Here is a 23,333-nt window from a genome sequence, read left to right on the forward strand (position 1 = left end):
CTCTCCTTTGGGCCCGCCAGGACTGGAGGGAGGGCCAGGACTGGCGTGGGGTTCTCACCACCTGTCCTCCTGCCCGGCACACTCACCGGACACTGGCTCGGAGGTCCCAGTAGCGAACGTAGGTGTCGTAACCACAGGACAGGAGTGTGGAAGGGGACTCGTACATGACGTCCAGCACCCCGGCCCCTGGGGGAAAGTCACCGCCCAGGTGCGTCATCAGCTGCCCACTGGGAAGAGAAGCAGGGCAGAGGATGAGAGCTTGTCCCACCCTGGCCCACACACATTCTTTTAACCTTCAAATGGCATCAGTTCCTGGGGAAATGCAGCTCTCCTTCCTGAGCTAGATTCCCTTAGGAGGGCGGCCAAAGGAGGAGATGCCCTAGACTCCCACCCCTCTCCCCACTTCCCAGTCCCTGCCTCTCCCCCAGCTGAAGGCCTCAGTCAGCCACCAGCAGCCCCTCCATCACACCTGCACGCTGGCTGCCTGCCGCCCAGCCACTCCTCCTCAGGACGATGAATGGGCCTTGCTGAAGGGGTCGGCCCCCCTCACACACACACACTTGGTTACTTTATACGCCTTGATCCCGCAGGTCATGCGGTTCTGCGCTGCCTGAGTCCAATGCCTTAATTCCTGCCTGTAATCTGGGGCTCAAACCTCACTGGGGATAAAGACCACACAAAGGGAGAAGGGGAGTCCCAGGAGATGTTAAAACAAGTAAACACCTTTGTGTCTGGGGAGAGAAATCGCTGAGAAAGCAGCTTAGCAGGCTGGTCCCTGGTGTTCCTGGCCCGGCTGGCCCCCGGCCCGGGGCTAGCACGCCTCTGTGATCACAGCCACCAGCCTGCTGGGCTCCAGCTTGCTCCCCCCACCCTTGCCCCTCTCGGTGGCCGAGAGCAGATTACCGAGAAGAACAATTTCTTTGTGACTGTGTAATTCCCTCCGTGACCGCGGCAGTGGGCAGACCCCTCGCCCCGATGCCAGACCCCTAGCAACCACGTAGGGGGGCCTCCTGGCCCTAGCAACTACCCCTCAACATCAAGTGTACCCGCTAATTCCTGCGGCTAGGGGACGGGTAGAAGCGGTGAGTTTCTGCAGAATGACTGGGGGGAATGAAGAAGGGGACACGCTCCAGGCCAAATCCCTCAGCTTCACCCAAGAGATGCTGGGCTCTCCCCCGTGACGTGACGGGAGAAACTGGGCTGTGGACACTTCATAGGGACACCCAGGTGAGAGGCCCCGGCACGGGTTAGGGAGGACTCTGTGGTCTCACCAGCCCAGCTTCAGCCCAGGCAGGTTTCACCAGAGAGCTTGAGGCAGACGAGGCCACCAGCCACATGTGTGAACGTGGACCTTAGCTCCAGTCCTTCTACCTCACACAGACTCTCTGACCCTCAACCTCCCTTCTCCTCAGTGGAGCCGCCATCTTCCCTGAAGGAGTAAAGGAGGAGGCTGTGGGTTCTTTTCTGCCCAACTCTGCCCACGAGTCCCGGGCAGTGCGGTGACCCCCAGCGAGAGCACTGCTGCTCTCCAGTCAGGGCGGGGGGGTGGGTAGGCCTTAAGTCAGCACCCAGGTCCCCAGCCTCCTTCCAAGAGAAGCGCTTCTTCCTCTGTGTGCTGAGGGATCAGACAGAAAGCCTTCTCCCCAGATCAGCACCTCCTAGAGATCACTAACCTCAGCTCCCAAGAAGGCCCACCTTTCCAGATGGGCCACCAGCCATGATTCACCACCCCTGGGCAAGCCACAGCCCTGAGAGGGCCTGGGGTCATATTCTTTCTGTCTGTCTGTGTCTGTCTCGTCCACTGGGTCAGGGCTATTTTGCTCCACAGTTCTCCCTCCTTCCATGTTTAGGGGCCCTGCCCCCTCCATTAGTGAGGCCTTCAGGAATGACTGAGGAGCTCTCCCCTTTAATCTGTAGAAGTAATTTCATGTTTGTCTGTTTGAAATAGAAGATGAAAGGCAGTGGAGATCGGGGGGCGTGAAGCCCAGCATGGCTCTACCTGCCCACCCCTGGTCCCAGGGTTCAGAAGGAAGGAGAGCTGGGCACCCATGGACTGAGGGTCGGCAGCAGAAGGGCCACACCCAGACCGAGTTGCCACCCTGGGCCCCTGCCCAGGCAGGGTGGCATCTGAGCCACCGCTGGAAAGTGTCATGCCAGCGTGTGCAATAAGAAACACAGAACTCTACCCTCTGGGGAGACCCAAAGGCCGAGCGAGCACCAGCCCCTGGAGGCCAGGACAAGTCCCCAAAGCCCCCTGTCTGCCAGCCCAGCCTGGCCCGGGCCTGAGGAGTTTCTGCCATGTTAGTTCTCTGATTCTCTGAAAGGGCCACACACACTTTAAATGGGCCAATAAAAAGATACAGTTTCTTTTGCCTCTGGGCCTGGGACCCTCGAGGCTCTGTTGTGCAGTGCCTGTGAGGTTAAGTTCAGAGCATAAACTGACACACCAGGCTCTGGGAAATGGCCCGTCTCTTCAAATAGCAGCCCAGCGGTGCCATAGGAGCCCCGCTGGGGCTTTGATTTGGGAAAACAAACAGAAATGGCACCGTGGGCCCTTCGTGGCCCCCACCACAGGACCAATTTAACTAGAAAACTCTAGCTCAACTGCTCTGGTGGAGGAAGCAAGATGAGCTCAACAATAGCCCCAAACTTTGGGGGGAAGGGGGACAAAACAAGCTGTTTGTCTCCTCAGCCCCTCCTCCGGGTTCCTTTTCTTACTGCAAGTGTGTTCTTGTAAAAACGATTAGATTGCAATTTGTATAATGTGGTGACCCCCAAATTCAGACGTTTCACCCCTTTTCTCTGGAAAGAATGTTAAGAATGCCTCTCGGCCTCTCACGGTGGGGGGCGCAAGGGGGGCGTGCAGAGCCTTGGCTGTCGCACAACTTGTGTGGGAAAGGGGCTGCCGTTTAGAGCCTCAGGCCAAGACAGGAGCAAGGGCCAGCTCTGTCACTATAGAGGGCCAGACAAAAAGTCCATTCCCTTCCAACTCCTGCGCACAAAGCCGGGGCCTCCAGGAGCCACTGAGGGCTGGGGGGCCTCCACCCCAGCCTCCCCCCAGCCTGACTCCAGCAATTCTCTCTTGACCCAGGGGAAGATAAAGACAGATGAGGCTGCCCCTGTGAGCCTGATGAATGAGACACAGGCCGGGGAGGCCTGGCTGTGTGTGGCTTCCCCCAGGAGTCCCCAGAGTACCTGGGCAGGAAAAGCAAGCAGAGTGTGGCCTCATCCCAGGGACCCTTGAGGAGGGGATCAGGTGAGGGAATCAGATCTCCCTGGCCCATCCCAACCTGCTGCCCAGGCAACTCCACTGAAGCTGGAGGAAAGTAGGATGACAGGAACTTCCTGACAGTCAGGGAGGAGGAAATTTAAATAAGATACTTATACCCCACCCCATCACCATCTTTGTGGGGACAGCTAACTGGAGGTAGGCACTGGCCTTGAAGACCCAGATGCCCTGTCTGGGAGAGGTCCTAAGCACCAGGCTGGAGTTGGGCACAGAGGGTCAGTCCCTGGAAGCCCCCCTCCACCCTACCCCCAGTCTGGGTCCTGCAGGCCAGGGAAGCCGGGTGACCTGCTTCACTGCCTTCCTCCCTCTGAGTTCCCTCATCCCGGCCTCCACACGCCTCCCTTGCCTGGCCCGCCTGAGCTCCCAGCACAAGCCGTGGCCCATAGAAAGTCCTCCTGTGCTAAACTGCCCTGAGGTAAGATAATCCTGGCTCTACCTCCTCACCCACATCTAAGAATGCCCATGGCCCTCACACCATGTACAGCCACTGTTAACACACTGGGTTCCTGATGATGCTCCTTGGAGATTCTGTGGGTGTTCATTCCTGCATCTGTTTGGGTGTGAGGATACCCCATCTGGCACGTGCAACTGCAAAACTGCAACGATGGCTTTTGGTGAGAGGGTGGAAGGGTGACAAACACTCCACCTTCCTATATCTTCTGTGCCCCCAGGGGACAGATGGCCTGAAGGTATAAGCTGGACCCAACATGGTCACTAAGAAAATAGGAGGGTTTTGCTCCCTTCTTTCTTTCCACCCTCTCCTTCCCTTTCTTCCTTTCTTTGATCAATAACCATTTACTGAGCACCTTCTGTATACGAGGCATTGTGCCTAATAGAAACTGCAGGGAGATGTGAGATAAGACTTTGAGGGAGACACTGTCCCTTCTTCAAGGAGTTTTCAGTCCAGGGAGAGAGAGAAGTCTGTCATCTATCCAACCAACAATACAAGGGGTGGCTCGGTGGGTACCAGAAGAGAGATGAAAGAGATTTTTGTAAGGGGACAGATAAAAGAACATCTCTTCAGTGAGTGACAGGTTTGTGACAGGCAGTGACAGGAGATGGGGGATGGCTCAGGTGAAGGGCCAGCAACAACAGAGGTGCAGGGCTGGGGCACCTGGCTTGGCTGGAGGCGTGGGTATGTGAGGGGCACAAGCTGGTGGGATCCGGCTTCCTGACCACGATGGGCCTCCGGGTGCTCACTGCTCAGCCGGCAGGAGAGCAGGGAGTGGTTATCCTCGTCCAGCCCTCTGGTGGGGAGGGGGAGGGAATCAAGGAGGCAGACAGGTCCCAAGGATAACCACAGAGTCCATGGAGACCAGGAGAAGCCCACCGAAGCTTCGCCTGCCCCAGTCCCATCAGGTTGAGTGGGAAGGGCCCTCCCCAAGCACAGGCCTCTCACATGCATGCATGTGCGCGTGCACAGCCCCAGCACCCACACATGCACACGTGTTCAGACACAGTGGCTCAAAGGCCAGGCAGACGGGCAGCCCACTTTGTACTGCTAACAAGAGGACCGTAATTACAGGAAGGGGCAGCCGGGCAGATAAAAGGATACAAAATTTCAACATCTGTTGCCATAAAGGGATAAGGAGAAGTGAAACGCAAGGTATCAGTTTGGTGTCAGCAGGCAGAGAGCCAATTTCAAAGAGTTGGTTGGGGGGGGGACGACAGAGGGGACAAGAAAGAAAAAGGGAAGGGGTGGGGGGAGAAAGAAAGAAAGAGAAAGAAATTACAGGGTTCCTCAAAGAGGTAAAGAAAAAAGAAAATGAGAAAAGCTGTCAATAATACTTTCAAAGGAGAAGGCAGGTACTTTAAAGAGGGGCAATTCCCATAATCACCCCGACTGAGGGCCAGGCCCCCTGCCCCAGGTGGAGGTGGAGGGCGGGGTCAGAGACAAAGCCACACCTGGGTGGGATGGGCACTAATGGTGCCCTCAGAGTGGCCCAGCCTGCGCTCAGGACACCAGTTCTTTCTGCAGACAGAAAGGGTTGCAGCCAGGCGCCCCTTGTCATTCCAAACACCATCGGATGCCGTGACATGTGTCTCCGGTGTTCAGTCCAGGGTTTCAAGATGAGTTCCCAGCCTGAAGGGAAGCTATACCAGGCCACATGGTGGCCATCAAGGGGGCCCTATGAATGCTCTAAGGGTCACCAATTCCAGCCACAGGGGTGAGGATCAGGGAGGGCTTCATGGTAGAGGTGCTATTTATGCTGAAGAATGAGCAGGGTTTCAGTAGGCAGAGAGGGGGTATCCCAGGCACAGGGGTCAGCTAGAGCAAAAGCTCAGAGGGGAAAAATATAGGGTGTCTGTCAGAATATGTGAGAAGTTTCTTTGCACCTGCCTTTGCTGAGAAAGAGGAGATTTAAGGGCTAAGGATGGAAATGGAGGAGTCATGGGGAACTGGGGATGATGCGGGCCTGAAGGGGAAGGGGAGATGAGGTGGGATTATGCAGGGGCCATGAATATGGTCACACACATACAGAGCAGCGCAGTACCTAGCCAAGGACTCAAACCCTCAATGCCCTAGGAGTAGCCAAGTCGCCAAAACCCACCCCTACCGACTTCCTTACCCAACAGTTCCCAGGCTGGCTTAGGACCACAGCTGGACCCACTGTGACATCTCTAATGCTGAGATCACAGGCCTCTCCATCCTGGTGCCTGCCTCCCCACTGCCACTGGGGTTGCCCACTGTGCCCTGATCTCAGGGCACCAATGGTAGATCCAGCTCAAATGTACCTTGGCAGAAAAGGTAAAATACACAGCAAGGGCAAACCCAGGGGAAGATCACTGGCTTGATGTGTTGTCAAGCCAGTCAGAACCGCCACCCACCCCCGGGGTCTTCCAGCAGCCCCCACACAGATAACACCTTCCCTGGGGCTGAGCCAAGGGCCCTGATCAAATGCAGATGGAGAACACAAGATGGGCCTTAATTCCTCAGACCCAAACTCAGGAACAGGATGGCTTTGGCACAGTTCCTCAGGGCCTAGCTAGGGATACTTCAGTGGTTGGCTATCGGTACAGTCTCTCAGGATAGGGCCCTTGGGGGCCAGGGACTGGGCCTGAATGCCATCTATCCTCGGAAACAGGAACACTCTAGCACGTCCAAATTGGGTGAAGGACTCCATCTTTCTTCCCATCTGATTTAGACAGGTTAGAAATCCCCTGTCCTTGGGCCCGTCCCCAGCTCTAGGAGAGAGAAGGGCAGGAAAGGAGGAAGGGAGAGGGGGACAGCCAAGTTCCTTACCATCTAGGCAATGGCTTTGTGCCCACGGCTGCTCTCAGACCTGTGTGCTCCAGCTAGCACCTCCCCATCCCTAGCCCAGAGGGAGAACAGAGTCTCCAGGAATCCTGATGAACAAAGGGCTGAGGGAGCCATGGTGACCTTGAAAGAGGTCTCCAGGCACTGTGAAAAGCAGCCTAGGCTGCCTGAGGACCAGTACCCGAGAGACACAGATGAGGGTGTGCTGGTGCCCAGCAGGCTGCCTGCACCTCTGAGCCGCGTCCCAGCCCCCACCATCATCCCGAGGGCAGCCCCTGGAGGGGCGATGCTCTGAGCAGAACTGCCCCTCCGGTACTCCTCCCCCGCAAGTTGTAGCACACACATAAAAGAGAAAATCCCAGAACTCCTCAAGTTTCAGCGGTGACAGGTTAAAAGCAAAGAATCCACCCAGCACCAAACACCGCCCGCAACTGAGTCCTGCTGGCGATGCCGCTCCACCTTCCAGATTGGCCTGTCAGTCAGGCTTTGGCGTTATTGAAAGATCAAACTCTGTCCTGCCTGTTCATTACCTTAATCCTATTTTCTACATGGCTTTATTATCTGCTTGGGCTTCTCTGGGAAAGACAGCTACAGACAGTCGTCCTGTCCATCCGTTTCCTCCCACCGAAAGCAGATGCCTCCACCAGGGCATCTTTCCCTCAGTCCCTGCACCACTGGTCCTCCAGGCTTCCCTGGGAATGGAAGAGATGTTTAAGCAAGGCCTGGCTCCTCAGTGGTGAGGAGGGGAGTCTGGGAGCTAGAGAGGAGGGAAAGCCAAGTGATGCCCAGGGCGGCCTTGCCTCAGGCTGGTGTAAGGGTGCAATGGCTATTTGTTGTCTGGCTTCAGTGAGAACTGAGGCCATAGCTGTCTTGTGCCCATTTTCATTTGGGTCCTTTCTGAGTTCTGTAAAGACCCAGTGTTTAGGGTTAGTGAGGTCTAGGGATTTCATAAGAGAATACTGTTGAGGCAGCTGGTGCCTTAGAACGCCATCCTGACCATAAATCTGTGCCCAGAAGCATCCCTACCAAGGCAACCATGGGCAGAAGAGGCCAAAGACTACTCAACCTTCAAGATAAAGCTGGGTCACAGTGGGGTGGTGTACACCCTCCCTGCCCCAGCTTGTCCGCCATCCCAGGCCCAGATCAATATTGATGCCAAGCATAAGGTCCAGCTATGTGACTAAATAAAACTGACTTTCAGCAGAAATGTCCATCTCTGCAACCTCAACGGTGAAAAAGCAAACAATCCAGTTAGAAATGGGCAAAAAACATGAGCAGACATTTCACCAAAGAGAATATACAGAAGGCAAATAAGCACAAGAAAACTTGTTCAACATCACTAGCTATTAGAGAAATTCAAATTAAAACCACAATTAAATAACACATCCATGAAAATAGCTAAAATAAAAAACAGGGACTTCCCTGGTGGCGCAGTGGTTAGGAATCCGCCTGCCAATGCAGGGGACACGGGTTCGAGCCCTGGTCCGGGAAGATCCCACATGCCATGGAGCAACTAAGCCCATTCGCCACAACTTATGAGCCTGCGCTCTAGAGCCCGCGAGCCACAACTACTGAAGCCCGCGTGCCACAACTACTGAAGCCTGCGCGCCTAGAGCCCGTGCACCGCAACGAAGAGTAGCCCCCGCTCGCCCCAACTAGAGAAAGCCCGTGCGCAGCAATGAAGACCAAACACAGCCAAAAATAAATAAATTTAAAAAAAAAACAAAAAAAAAACAACAAAAAAAAACAGTGACACTACCAGATGCTGTTGAGAATGTGAAGAAGCTAGATCTCTCAGACACTGGGGTCAGAATATAAAGTGGTAAAGATACTCAAAATAGTCTGGCAGGTAAAAAACTAAACACACACTTACCAATGACTCAGCAATCGTATTCCCCCGCATTAATCCCAGAAACCTGAAAACGTATGTCCACACAAAAGCCTATACACAAATGTTCATAATATGAACATTATGATACTGGATCTGCAATAGTCAGAAAATTGAGAACAACCCAAACGTCCTTCAGTGGGTGAATGCTGGTCGATGGGGAAAGAAACTTTGGTACATCCATACCAGGGAATACTACTGAGCAATAAGAAATAAAGCACGATTGACACATGAAACAACTTCTGTGGATCTCAAGGGAATTACGCTCAGTTTAAAAAAAAAAAAAAAAATAAAGCAAATCTCCAAATGTTAGATATATTATTTGATTTATATAATACTTTCAAAATGACAAAATGACAGAGATGAAGAGCACCTAAGTGCTCTTCACTTAGGTTAGGTTGCCAGGGGTTAGGGGCAAGAAGGAGTGGAGGAGGGGAGGACGATGGGTGCAACTATAAAGGGGTACATGAGGGGTCTCTGTGCTGATGGAACAAACAGTTCTTTATCCTGACTGTGGTAGCAGTTACATGACTCTACACATGGGATAAAACTGCAAAGAAATACGTACACACGCACACCCCCCACACACGAATAAGTACAATCAGATAAAGGTCTGTGGACTGTACCAGTGTCAACTTCCTAGACTTGATATTATGTAAGATGTTACACAGGTACCTTGCCTTCCTACTTTTGTAACTTCCTGTGACTCTATAATTAGGTCAAAATTAGAGATTAAAAAAACCCCAACAGAATGGCAGGTAATCAGATGGGAATGTGTCAAGCTTGCCAAGGCAAAGAATTGTGAATAAAAACTGGATCTATTTTAACTGTTCTGTATTGTTCTTCTTACGGATCTGTGGGCCACTTCTAAAACTTCTTTATTTTAGAAAAATCATCTCTGAGGATAGATGGGATTTTATATAGCCACACAGTCAGGCACTCCTTAGAGAAGAAGTAGCATACATCCAAACTGTTGTTGTTGTTATCATAAATTCTACATGACATTATTTACCTATTATAAATTACTTCAACAGTCTCCTCAAGCTAACAAATGATTCCATGTGCGAAGGGGCCACAGCGGAGGCTGTCAGTGGGTTTTGAGGCAGGGTCCTTCCAGCATCCTCCTGGACCACTCGGCCAACTGAACCAGGGGCTGGCTCAGCCAGCTTTCCTCTGCTTCCCAGCCGCTCCAGCCCCGCCCACCCTGGAAGCCATGGTGGGCTCAGGAATCTCTTACCTGTTGAGGTCCCAGATTCTTAGGGGTGAGAAGTGCCCACAACAAGCTGTCCCTGTCACAAAGGAGCTGCCAAACAAAAGGAGAGCAGTCAGGTCTGGCTTGTCAGAACTTGTGGCGGAAATGGCTATACAATTGGAAGTGCTGTGCTCATTCTCCAGGGGATCATGGGGTTAAGCCAGGATGAGAGAAGCAGCCAAGAGAGCCATCAGAGAAGTTGTGGGAAAACCATATGGAAGCACAGTGAGGGCTGTAACCTCCCAGAGCTGCTTGGCCAGAGGACCCATGGATTCAATAGCTGAGTTTGCTGCTCAGACCTGGTTGGGTGGTCTCTGCCCACCATAAAAATGGATCTCTAGATGTGCAACTGAGGCCAAGGGAGAGCAAGCCTGTTGGGCTTCGGTTGTATGAACACCAAGTTCACAATGCCACACCACAGAAATGGTCTCCTGGGAATAGGTTGCGGGGCGCCGGAAGGGGATGACCTCCCTGGTCAGAGGTGAGGGAGGCTGGGGGGCTTTACCGAAGGTTTTAAGAGCTGGGGGAATATGGTAACATGGTACAAGCACCAGGCAGGTATAAAGGCACCAAACTGAGAAAAGGCGAACTATGAAAGGTGGGTAACAATGTGAAAAGGTGAGGGTGGGAAAGTAGGGAATGTGAGGGGCCAGGCAGGCAGGACTGCTATGGAGTGGGACAGGAGTCAGACAGAGTTTAAAGGATAATGACAGACACTGCCAAGAGGCAGGAGAGAAGGAACACTCAGTATTTCCCAGAGTCTCTCTTAAACCCCTAAAAAGTTCAACATATACAATCTGCAGAGTTTCATTTTAAGTGGAGGCCCAAACCCAGTGAGAAGAAATCTGTGCAATGAGCCAGGCTGGTCATAGTGCTAGGACTAGAACTTGAACCCACACGCCAGACCACTCTTTTGTTAGAGGATTTGGAAGAGGTTGGGAGGGGGAGCCTGCAGGAACCCTGGGCTTGAAAATCTAAACTGGAACAAGAGAGCTGAAAGCAGTTATGTCACTCAGGAGCCCTGGGGCAGGGAAGGGCCATGTCCCTACACGTCTGGGCATGGGGGGAGGAACTGGACATACTAATGACATGTTAGCAATGTGGGACAGCAGTCCATTGGCCCTGGCCTTGCCCAGCACCTGTGGCTCTCTGATCCCAAGCACGTCAGTGGGGAGGTGGATTTCCGCAGTCGGGGCTCTGAGAAGCCGATGGCTTTGGCTTGGCGGGGGGTTGGCCTGCTAGTTGCTGATGGGGAGATGTTAGGGCAGGCATTGGCCAAGCCACTGATTTACAATCAAAATTGCAGGGCAGGGATCTATGTTTCAACCCCAGGCTGACAAAAAGGCCACATGAACCACCCTGGAGCATCCATGCCTCAAGTCAAGACTTCTCTAGGGACATGCTCGGTCTTCCCAGCTTCCTCTCAACCCATAGGCATGCCAGCAGCCACTAAACTAGAGTGACATGCTAAAACAGCCACTCCATCATGCCCCAAGTGACTCCCAGCCTGGGAAGCAGCCACTGGACACTGAAGCCCCAAACTACAAAGCCAGGTGTTATCCTCACTTCCCTCCCCCACCAACATTTTTCTCTTGAGGGTAATCCATTAATAACTGGTAAAGCCAATTACTTTGGGTTGGAAACATAATAGCCACTTAGAAATCATTCGAGCGGGCAATTGGGCTCTCCAGACTTTTGAGGAGTAGGGGGCCAGGTGAGGGGCGCCAGCACAGACATACAGACATCTCTTAAGGAGGCCTATGGCAGGCCTCTGACAGGCAACAGGCCTAACTTAGCGTCAAGGTAAGTCAATGGAAAGAGATGGGAGGCACCTGGAAGCTGAATCCCTGCCGCTCCCACAGCTCTGACCCCCAGCAGGCCGGGCCAGGGATGGGAACACCTGGCCCTGGACTCCTGCCCTCTGTCCCTGCCCACCCGGCCCAGCCCCGGCCCAGCCCCGGCCCAGCCCCGGCCCGGCCCCGGCCCTCTGCCTCCAGGAGAAGGGCCTTTCTTGATTGCCTGGACATGACGGCCATGAACATTTCTTTCCAAAAGCTGCCCTTTTCCCTTGCTTAACCATGTGAAGCAGGGAGGAGGAGCAGGAGGGAGAGTAGAGAGTCTCCATGGCATTTATGAGGGCTTAAGAGTTTAATCAAATATAACACTCAGTAAAAAAAAAAGAAAACCACGTATGCAACAGTCAAGCAGATTTGGAGCCAGGTCCTGCTTGGAACGTTCACCAAGTCTCACATCCAAACCACAGGAACTGTCCAGGGACAGGGATGACAAACCTGTGCCGAACAGGCAGAGGCAGGAGCTGCTGGCTGCTTGGTGGCTTGACTGGCCTTCCTCTTAAGTCCTGCTACACCCTGATCTCACCTTCATGAGACAAATGGTATTTGGGGGGTTATCTTCCCATCTTCATTTTGAGATCATGGACTGTCTGGTGGCTCTCGTGTACTCCAGTGCCCAGCACGGCGCCTGGCCCCAAAGAGGTGCCCCAAACAAACCTGGGGGCCTCAACTGAAAGGGCCTTCCAGAGCTCACAGCCAACAAGGCTGGGCAAGCTCGTCACACGAGCTGTGAGGGGGGTCCCTCTGCTTCTTAGAGGAGTAATTCCCAAATCACCAGACTCAGACCTGAATGACACATGACACAGCCATACGTCATTGGAACGGTGAAGTCCCTCATAAGCAGTGCAACCAGATAACAGATGAGAAGTACCAGCAATACCTAAAAATGTCCACACACGCATAGACACACATGCTCTCACACAAGTGCATGCACTCTCTCACCCTGAGCGTCTAAAAGTCATTCTGACTCCACAAACTCTACTCTTTTTGGACCAGAAAGCCCTTATCAGAAGCCAGCCTTCTACAATTTCTGGTCTGGGATCCAGTCCCAGACCCTGCCCAGATCCCCAACCTACCATACTGGCCTCCTGGCCCCAACTCAGGCAAACCTGGCATCACAGAGATCATCATCAGGCCCAAGAAGTAGACGTAGGAGCCCTCACATGAGAGAGACCAGGAAGGTTAGGGGTTCTGGTACTCAAGTTGAGGAATAGAAAATAGCAAGATACAGAACAGAGGAGAGGAAAGTATGAAGGAAAATTAGTTGGGTGTGGACAGGGTGAAAAGAAGGTAGACCCTGCTGCCTCTGCCTTAGTTTAGACCCTCTTAATTACATTAGGAATTGACTGAGCACTTGCTGCGTGCCAGGTTCTTCTTTTTTTTTTTTTAATAGGCTCTCAGCCATTTTACTTTTTTAATTTTTTTTTAACTTATTTAATTAATTTAGTTTTGGCTGCGTTGGATCTTCGTTGCTGCGCGCGGGCTTTCTCTAGTTGCGGCGACCGGGGGTTACTCTTCCTGGCGGTGTGCAGGCTTCTCACTGCGGTGGCTTCTCCTGTCGCGGAGCACGGGGTCTAGGCACGCGGACTTCAATAGTGCGGCACGCGGGCTCAGTAGTTGTGGCATGCAGGCTCTAGAGCGCAGGCTCAGTAGTCGTGGCACAAGGACTTAGTTGCTCCTCGGCATGTAGGATCTTCCTGGACCAGGGCTCGAGCCCATGTCCCCTGCATTGGCAGGTGGATTCTTAACCACTGAGCCACCAGGGAAGCCCGCGTGCCAGGTTCTGAGCAAGTGTTTCAAAAGCATTTCCCTGTCTAATCCTTGTAACTCTATGTAGCAGGTACCACTTTCCCTATTTGACAGACGAGGACACTGAGACACAGAGAGGTAACGTAACTTGCTCTAGCTCACATAGGGAGCAACTAGTAGGACTAGAATTTGAACCCAGTTAGTCTTAATTCCAGAGCCCAGGTGATTTTACACCCCGTGCCCCATAAGTTCTCTCCCTAGCACCTAGTATCATGCCTGACACATATTGAAAACTCAAATGCTTATTGAATGAACAAATGGACAAGTGAACAAACAACTCCACCTGGAAGAAGAAAGGAGCGACTGTGGGGCTCTGAGGAGGGGCAGCAGAAGGGGCGTGCTCGGCAGCTGTGCCCCGTGGCTGGCCTGGAGCTGCCCAGCTGGCCCAGGCCCCAGCCGCCTCTGAGCTGGGGCTGACACACTTTGGCAAGGGAGGCCACCAGAGCTGTCACATCATTCACCAACATGCCCATCAAGGGTATTCAGTTCTCTTCAACCCGCATTGGCATTTTAATTACTGTTGGGTAAACTAATTTGTACAAATGAAGGCCGGGCTGCCTAATAGAATATGCAAGCTCTCTGACCTCTGACAGGCACTGACACGAGATACAAAGGCCGCCGAGGAAGGCTTTTTATCTGAGCCTTATTACTCTCTATTACTCCAATTAGTCAGGCTCCAGTGCTCCTAATTGGAGGAAAAATTGCAATTAAATCAATTTTTGATGGGCTGCAAGTGGGCTCCCGAACCGCCCTGCTTGTGAAACACTGATATTATAGCAGCAAAGGTCACAGGCTTCATCGGCACCTGGGGACCCCCGAATTCCCTCGGCCCCCTCCTAAAATGCCTCAAGGAAACCTCTGCCCCTCCATCGGCTCGGCCAGCAAGGGAGGGAAGGAGAGAGTCATTAGAACATGTCAGGTCTCATCGCTGTTGCCGCCATCTGCTAACCTGCGCCATTGACATCATTATAGCGGCTAAGTCCCAAAGCATGAATGCAGTGCGAAGGTCACACAAACTCACTGGGTGAGGAGAGGCCAGGAGCAGAAGTGCAAGTGACAGCACTGTGAGGGAGGGACCAGTGGAGTGGGAACAGGAGGTCAACAGAAGTCAGGAAGAGGAGAGACATAGTCTAGGGCAGGTGAAGGGTGAGGCAGCCAGTTCCTAAGATCCAGCCAACAGAGCACCCCAGGCCACCCAAGGGGAAGGGAAATAGATGTACTTGGGAAGGAAAAAAAAGAAAGACAAAGAAGTGTTGTTCTTACCAGCAAACATCCCACCTCGCAGTGGGGAAATATACACCTGAATGCTGTCCACAGACCCGAGAGTCACATCAGTGATGGGGGCAGGAGCACACTGTGGGGCCTACCATCTATAGCAGTGCCTGCCTGTAACGGCTGGGGAGGGAGCGCACAGAACTAAAGCTTAAGAGCAGGGAGGGGAAGGTAAACACAACTTCATTCATCAAACTAAAGGATAACAAGACCAAGAAGCCTATCTGAAGCTTGAATGAGTAAAGTTTAAGGCAAATGAAAAGAAGTTCCATTTCACATAGCAACTGGCATACCACTACCTCAAAGAGATGGTGCAGACAGAAAATATAAATTCAAAAGAAGGTTAGCCAACTTCATGGGTGATTGAATCAAAATGGATTAAAAGGGAAAGAAGGATGTGCCTTGTCTTTAAGGGGTCAAGACCAAAAACATGTTGAATAAATGATGGTCCATCTACTTAATGGAATATTACACAAACATTTAAAATGATTTTCCCAAAGAATATAGACAAGATGTTTATGATACTATTATAAGAAAAAAAAGTAGGGTACAAACAGCATTAACAGAACTATTTTAAAAATAGCTTGTGAGGGGAAGGTAAACACAACTTTGTTCATAAAACTAAAGAATAATAAGACCAATTTTTTTAAATTACAAAGGAGGCAAGAATATGAAATGGGGGAAAGGACAGTCTCTTCAATAAATGGTGTTGAGAAAACTGGACAGCTACTTGCAAAAGAATGAAACTAGACTATCCTATACTATACACAAAAATTAACTCAAAATGGATTAAAGACTTGAATGTGAGGTCTGAAACCATAAAACTCCTAGAAGAAAACATAGGCCATAAGCTCCTTGACACCAGTCTTGGCAATGATTTTTTCGATCTGACTCCAAAACAAAAGCAACAAAAGCAAAAATAAACAAGTGGGACCACATCAAACTAACAAGCTTCTGCACAGCAAAGGAAATCATCAACAAAATGAAAAGGCAACCTACTGAATAGGAGAAAATATTTGCAAAGCATACATCCAATAAGGGGTTAATATCCAAAATATATAATTTTGGATATATATTTATATTATATATATTTATATTATATATATATCACATATATATAAAGTTGCAATTTTGGATATATATAAAGTTGCAATTTTACAACTCAATTGCAAAAAACCAAATATGATTAGAAAATGGGCAGAGGACCTGAACAGACATTTTTCCAAAGCAGACATAGAGACGGCCAACAGGCACATGAAAAGATGCTAAACATCGCTAATCATCAGGGAAACGCAAATCCAAACCACAATGAGATATCACCTCACACCTGTTAGAATGGCTATTATCAAAAAGACAAGAGATAACCAGTGCTGGTGAGGGTATGGAGAAAAGGGAACCCTCGTGCACTGTTCGTGGGAATGTAAATTGGTGCAGCCACTATGGAAAACAGTATGGAGTTTTCTCAAAAAAATGAAAAATAGAACTACTATATGATCAAGTAATTCCCTTCTGAGTATTTATTTTTTAAAAACCCAAAAATACTAATTTGAAAAGATATATGCATCCCCACGTTCACTGAAGCCTTATTTACAATAGCCAAGACATAGAAACAACCTAAGTGTGCCTTGGTGCATGAATGGATAAAGAAGATGTGGTATCCATATATACAACAGAATACTACTCAGCCATAAAAAAAATATGGAATCGTGCCATTTGTGACATGGATGGGTCTTGAGGTATTATGCTAAGTGACATAAGTCAGGCAGAGAAAGACAAATACTATATGATTTCACTTATATGTGGAATATATAAAAAACAAGCAAACAAACGAATCAAATCAAAACAAAACAAAATGAAAAACCATGTTCATAGATACAAGGAACAGACTGGTAGTTGCCAAAGGGGAGGAGGTAGGGGATGGGAGAAATGGGTGAAGGGGGCAAAAAGGTACAAACTTCCAGTTATAAAATAAGTCATGGGGGGGTAATGTGCAGCATGGTGACTATAGTTAATAACACTGTGTTGCATATTTGAAAGTTGCTAAGAGAGTAAACCTTAAAAGTTCTCATCAAGAAAAAAATTCTTGTAACTATGTGAGATGACGGATGGTAACTAGACTTATTGTAGTGATCATTTTGCACTGTATACTAATATAAAATCATTGTGTTGTACATGTGAAACTAATATAATGTTATACCTCAATTAAAAAAATAGCCTGTGTGTAGGAAAGGAAAGAGTGGAAGGAAACACACTAAAATGCTTTAAGTGACTGTGTTTGGGCAACAGAGTGATTAGCAATTCTTTCTCCTTTTAAATTTTATTTTCCAAATCTTCTTTAATGAGCATGTGCTACTTTTTAAAGGGAAAAGCATATTATTTACATCTTGTGAGAGAAAACACAACATAACCAGACATTCCTGCCCACTGACTCACGGCCAAGAACAAGTGGACCCGATAATGAGCTGCCTGCTGGAGCAGGTGTCAGCAATGGTGGTCTTGGCACACCTTGGGCTGAAGCTTTGGGATGGACCAGTAGCCTGAGGTTAGGACAGGAAGCCCCAGATCAGAAGGGAGGGATCTTTCTCCCAATTAGGTGCCAGCCAGTAGAGAGCAAGACTGACTCCTGATTCCCACAGCGGGCAGAGGCCTCGAACACCTGTCCCAGTGTCCGTCTGTCTGCCTGCCTGTTTTGTCTGTCTGTCTGTCACACACACACACACACACACACACACACACACACACACACACAACCCAGGCACCTCTCAGCCCATGTGCATCAGGACAGGATGGTGCAAGTAAGCCACCTAAAAGGTCAGGCTCTGGAAAGAGTGTCCAGAGGCTGGGCCTCCCAAGGCTCACCCTCCTACTGCAACTCTAACAAACAAGGGCAACAAAGCCGGCTTTCTGCTGCCCCACAGAGGAGTACAGTTCAACAGCTGGGAAATTCCTCTATAGAAACACAAAATGTTCATTTTCCATTTTAACCAGTGGTGAAAGGGCAGCCTGGCCAAGCATATAAGACCCTGGCCCAGGCTAAACAAGTGGAGGCTTGAGGTAGCGGCTGCTCTTCCCAAATAAACCAATTCCACTCAAGAAGCAGAAACTTAAGGACCTCCCTGCTGGTCCAGTGGTTAAGAATCTGCCTTCCAATGCATGGGATGCAGGTTCGATCCCTGGTTGGGGAAATAAGATCCCACATGCCGCGGAGCAACTAAGCCCACACGCCACAACTAGAGAAGCCGACACACTGCAACTAGAGAAGCCCGCATGACACAACAAAGACCCAGCACAGCCAAAAATAGATAAATAAAAATAAATAAATCATTTTAAAAAAAATCAGAAACTTAGAAACTTGAGCAATGGAAGGGCAGAGTTAATAAAGAGAAAAAATTAACTACATTAAAAACAAAGACTCACAGTACAATGGAGTAACATATGTTCATTCAATCTATTGCATTTAACAAGATATGTTGGAGAAGAGTTTCTACACTCTATTTTCCATCTATATGGCCTCTAAACACAAGCTTCATCCACTCCCAAGAAGAAGAAATGGCAATATGTTCCAGTGCTAAAGGAAAAACTGACCGGGTCAGACTTCCTGAGAAATGATGAACATTGATTCACAAAACTATGTACCTAACAAGAGGCATGGAAAAAGAAGAAATACATATGGTCTTTAATTGCAGACGCTATAACTGTCTACCTAGAAAATCCAAAAGACTCAACTAAAACTATCGCAACAAATTCCAGAGTAGGATGAGGTGGATGGCATGCTGTGTATGATAGTGGAAAGGAGTGTGGGCTCAGGGGTGCTGTCTCTGCCACCCAGTAACCATGTGATCTTGCATGAGCAATTTAACTGGGCTCTAAAGCCCAGTTTCTTTACCTATAAAACAGAAATAATATTAGGATCTAGGCACAGGCTTACTGTGAAAATTATATGAGATAAGATGCTTAAATCAGTGTACGGCACACAGCAAATACCCACAGATGTGAGCTACTATACACCAGCAATCACCAACCAAAATGAAATTAGAAATCCATTCACAAAAAAGAATGACTTCTTTACAATTTCTTTGTAAAATAGCCAAGAATAAATCTAACGAAACAAAACAAAAACAAACAAAAAACCAAGAGAGCCCCATATGAAAATACTCTGCTATATCCTTTACTAATGGACATAGAATTGCTGCATAAGTGGAGAGATATATCATGTTCCTGGATGGGAAGCCTCAAGATTATAACTGTCAGTTCTCTCCTAATTAATCTATAAATTCCATACAGTCCCATCCAAACAAGATTTTTTACTTAATCAGTTGACTCTAAAATTCACCTGGAAGAGAAAATGCACAAGAAGAGCCAAGAAATATTTTTACAAGAACAATGAGAATCAAGTCGCTTGACGATGATATCAATGCTAGAATAGACAAATAGATCAATGGATCAGAATAAAGAATCCAGAGTCATACCCATATATTTGTAGGGTATCAGCAGATCCTAAATGTGGCATTTAAAGACAGTGGATGAACGGACCTCCCTGGTGGTCCAGTGGTTAAGACTCCATGCTCCCAATGCAGAGGGCGGGGGTTCGATTCCTGGTCAGGGAACTAGATCCCGCATGCCGCGACGAAGAGCCCACATGCCGCAACTGAAGATCCCGCATGCTGCAACTAAGACCCGGCGCAGCCAAATAAATAAATATCTATTTAAAAAAATAATAAAGACAGTGGATGAAGGATGAACTAATTAATAAATGGTATAGAAACCATAGGGCACACATTTGGAAAAAATAAAATTAGAGCCCTACCTCAGAGCAGACATCAATTCCAGATAGATTAAGGACATAAACATTTTTAAAAACTACATAGAAACCCATAAACGTGTTAGAAGAAAATACAGGAAAATAGTTTTACAATCTTGAAGTAGGATAGACATTCATAAGACAAAACAAAACTCTGAAGCCATAGGGCAAAGATGACAGAACTAACCTCCAAATTACAGAAACTTCCACACAACAGCAGACACTGTAAACAACAGGCTGAAAGGAATTACCAAATATATGTAGTAGTCAAAAGATTAATACCCAGAACATATAAAGATATCCTATAAATCGCAGGGGAAAAAAACAGATGAATGAGGAAAAATTTTCAGTAAGTAATTTATAGAAAAAAATATATACCTGGCCAAAAAAAACACATGAAGTAATGTTAAACCTCCTAGTAATCAAAAAATTGCAAATCAGAAAACAACGAAAAATAACTGCAAACACATATAGCATTTACCACATACCAGGTACTGTTCTAATCACTTTATATAATTAGTTCATTTAACCCTCAAAACATTCCTACAGGGCTTCCCTGGTGGCGCAGTGGTTGAGAGCCTGCCTGCCGATGCAGGGGACACGGGTTCGAGCCCTGATCCGGGAAGATCCCACGTGCCGCGGAGCAACTAGGCCCGTGAGCCACAACTACTGAGCCTGCACTCTAGAGCCCACGAGCCACAACTACTGAGCCTGTGCGTCCGGAGGCTGTGCTCCGCAAAGAGAGGCCGCGACAGTGAGAGGCCCGCACACCGCGATGAAGAGTGGCCCCCGCTCGCCACAACTGGAGAAGGCCCTCGCACAGAAATGAAGAACCAACACAGCGAAAAATAAATAAATAAATAAATTTAAAAAAACATTCCTACAGGGACTTCCCTGGTGGTCCAGTGGTTAAGACACCACGCTTCCACTGTAGGGAGCACGGGTTCAATCCCTGGTCTGGTAACTAAGATCCTGCATGCCCTGCAGGGTGGCAAAAAAAAAAAAAAAATCCTACATATTTGATGATATTTTTCTAGGTATGATAATGGTATTATAATTCCATTTTAAAAGCATCACTATCTTTTAGAATATACACTGAAATATTTATTTATATGCCTGATATCTGCTACAACATAATATGGGAAGGGAGTGTGTGGGCAGTACTGATGAAGCAAAATTGGCCAAGAGTTAATAATTATTCTACTTTCGCGTATTTTGAATTTTTCCATAATAAAAAAAAATTTTTAAGTCACTATGAGGTATGTACTACCACTATCATCCCCCTTTTACAGATGAGGAAATTGAGGAATAGAGAGGTTAAGTAACTCTCTAAGGTCACAAAACTAGCATGTGGGAAGACTCATGATTTGACCTCAGCCAGTTGGGCTCTAGAGTCCAGTTCTTAATCACTATTCTATACTCACTCCCAAAATTAGATATCATTTTTACCCTCTAGAGAAACAAAAAAAAATTTTTTTAAAAACCTGATATTATCCAGTACTGATAAGTGTAAGAGGAAATAGGTATTTATATACTCTGTTTGTGGGGTATATAATCTGATATAATCCAACTGGAGGGCAATTTGGCAGCATCTAAAAACTTTTAAATGTACTACCCCTCAATCCAGCAAGTTTTTTCTAAGTATCTTTCCTAGAAAAATATCTGACTATATGTACAAATAGGCAAGTACACAGATGCTTCCTGAGGCACTGTTGGTAATAGCAAACCACTGAAAACAGCCTAAGTGTCCATCAACAGCAGGATGGCTAAGTACATGATGGTGCATCTATATTATTCTGAATTAGAATGCAGCAGTAAAAAGAATGTGTTCTAACAGCAAAGGACCTCTAAGCCACATGGGTCCAATAGGAAGAATTCAAGTTGCAGAACCAATGCATATTGTGAGCCTAAAACAAAGCAAAACCACGTATTTGTGTGTGTATACAGATACACATACACACTCATGAAATTATATGATGTCTGATGTTCGCTTGAAATTAAAAGATCTGGAGTGACATATACAGACTTCCTACAAAAAAGGGGAAGGATGGGGGGAGGGGCCACAGGAAGCTGAAGAGAATTTTAATTTTATATTCTCATATATATTTATATAATTCTATATAATTTATATATTTTTAAACTGAACTTTTTACAATTGGAACATATTTATATATTACTTATCTAAAAAACAAAACAAAATAGAAAATGAGAAATTAAAAGGAGGATGGTAATAAGAATTTCATTTTAAAGTTGCCTGAAAGAAGGGTTGGGGACTTCCCTGGTGGCGCAGTGGTTAAGAATCCGCCTGACAATGCAGGGGACATGGGTTCGAGCCCTGGTCCGGGAAGATCCCACATGCCGCGGAGCAACTAAGCCCGTGTGCCACAACTACTGAGCCTGCGTTCTAGAGCCTGCAAGCCACAACTACTGAGCCCATGTGCCACAACTACTGAAGCCCGCGCGCTTAGAGCTCGTGCTCCACAACAAGAGAAGCCACTGCAATGAGAAGCCCGCGCACCGCAACCAAGAATAGTACCCACTCAAGGCAACTAGAGAAAGCCCATGCACAGCAACGAAGATCCAACGCAGCCATAAATAAATAAATAAAATAAAATAAAAAGAAAGAAGGGTTGCATATCACTGGCATCTGAATTCAACGTGATTCTGAATCTCACACAAACCACACAGTCTCATGGTTCCCTCCTGAACCTGGCTGAGGCCCTTTGACAGAGACCCTTCACCTGAAACTCCACAGTGTCATCCCTGCTCTTGTAGTATGTACTCCCTAAACTTCTGCTTCACAACCACTCTCTCTGTAAAGAGGTTAACAACCAGTTTCTTCAAACAGGTGAGCTACTGAACTCTGCTGGGAGCCCATCAGAGGTCGAAGGCACGGCTTACCCCACAACGGTGCCCTGTACTAGGTACTCAAATGACTGCTGCTGCTCCGGCTAGCTAAGCACAAAATATATTTCCAACTTCAAAACGAATCTACTTTTTCCTTTTAGACAGTCCATTTTGTCATCATAGTAGTGGTCACGCCCAAGGCCAGGGTCATCAGGCTGCTAATGTCTTCTCCTGGGCATGGGTGGCCCACATGGTCTGGTGTTACGGGGAGACTGAGGCCTGACAAGCTCTGGTGTTTTTTCAGGTTTCTTGATGAACATCAGTGGCTGGCATTTGAATAGGCGCATGAGATGGAAGGAACACAAGAACCACTAGAACCAACTGTGGCCCTACAAACAGAAAGGAAAGTAGAGCTCAACTGGACAGATGCACAGATAACCCAGATACCAACTCAACAATTAATTTTAAAATCTGATTCTTCCTAAACATGCCCACATTAACAAACCACAGAGGGACCCTGAGATTCAGACTTGAGCCAGATTTGGGCAGGAGCATTAAGTGTTTATAACACAAATAGAGAAGAGAGATGAGGACAGGCCAAAGAGGACTCTGTGTGACCTACGATCCTGAGGTCCTATGTCCCTGACCCACTGTCACATTTAAGCCCAGCAATGGAGTTCCCTAGAGATTGACTGGCCTGGCTCTTATTTTTATTCTCAACATTACATAAGCACCAATGTAGGGTATTTTCATGTGGCAAGCATCAAAGTATAATCAAGACCTTCTAGAATGAGGTTCTCTCTGAGGAATCAAAGGGCAGAAGAGCCCACCCACACTACCCACCACCTGACTGCATGGCCTTCCTCATCCACTGGCCTCATAACTCTGACAGGACTTAAAGGGAAAGAGGCCCTGATGACTTTCCAAAAAGAAGCCCACAGTGACCATCAAGCAAGCTGAAAAAACGGAGGCAGAGGGTATGAGTGTTGACCTATGGATTCACCACCACCATGTGCATCCCTGGATCACCTGTCTTCCATCAAAACAGGGGGAGGAGAAGGGG

The 23,333-nt window shown here is 48.2% G+C and overlaps 1 protein-coding gene across 4 annotated transcripts in view; it reads right to left on the bottom strand.

Annotated features, from left to right (window-relative positions):
* FBXW4 (F-box and WD repeat domain containing 4) overlaps positions 1-23,333 on the bottom strand; it is an 88,016-nt gene that overhangs the window by 1,533 nt on the left and 63,150 nt on the right. For 3 of the 4 annotated variants that reach the window (XM_082408323.1, XM_082408321.1, XM_082408325.1), the window contains 2 exons: positions 9,674-9,739; positions 87-227 (listed from right to left, as the gene is read on the bottom strand). In XM_082408323.1, coding sequence (XP_082264449.1) covers positions 87-227; positions 9,674-9,739 — 207 coding nt within the window. The remainder of the gene's footprint in view (positions 1-86; positions 228-9,673; positions 9,740-23,333) is intronic. The other variant, XM_082408322.1, reaches the window with a different exon arrangement.

Source organism: Balaenoptera borealis (genome assembly GCF_965194805.1).
Source record: "Balaenoptera borealis genome assembly, chromosome: 10".
NCBI lineage: Eukaryota > Metazoa > Chordata > Mammalia > Artiodactyla > Balaenopteridae > Balaenoptera > Balaenoptera borealis.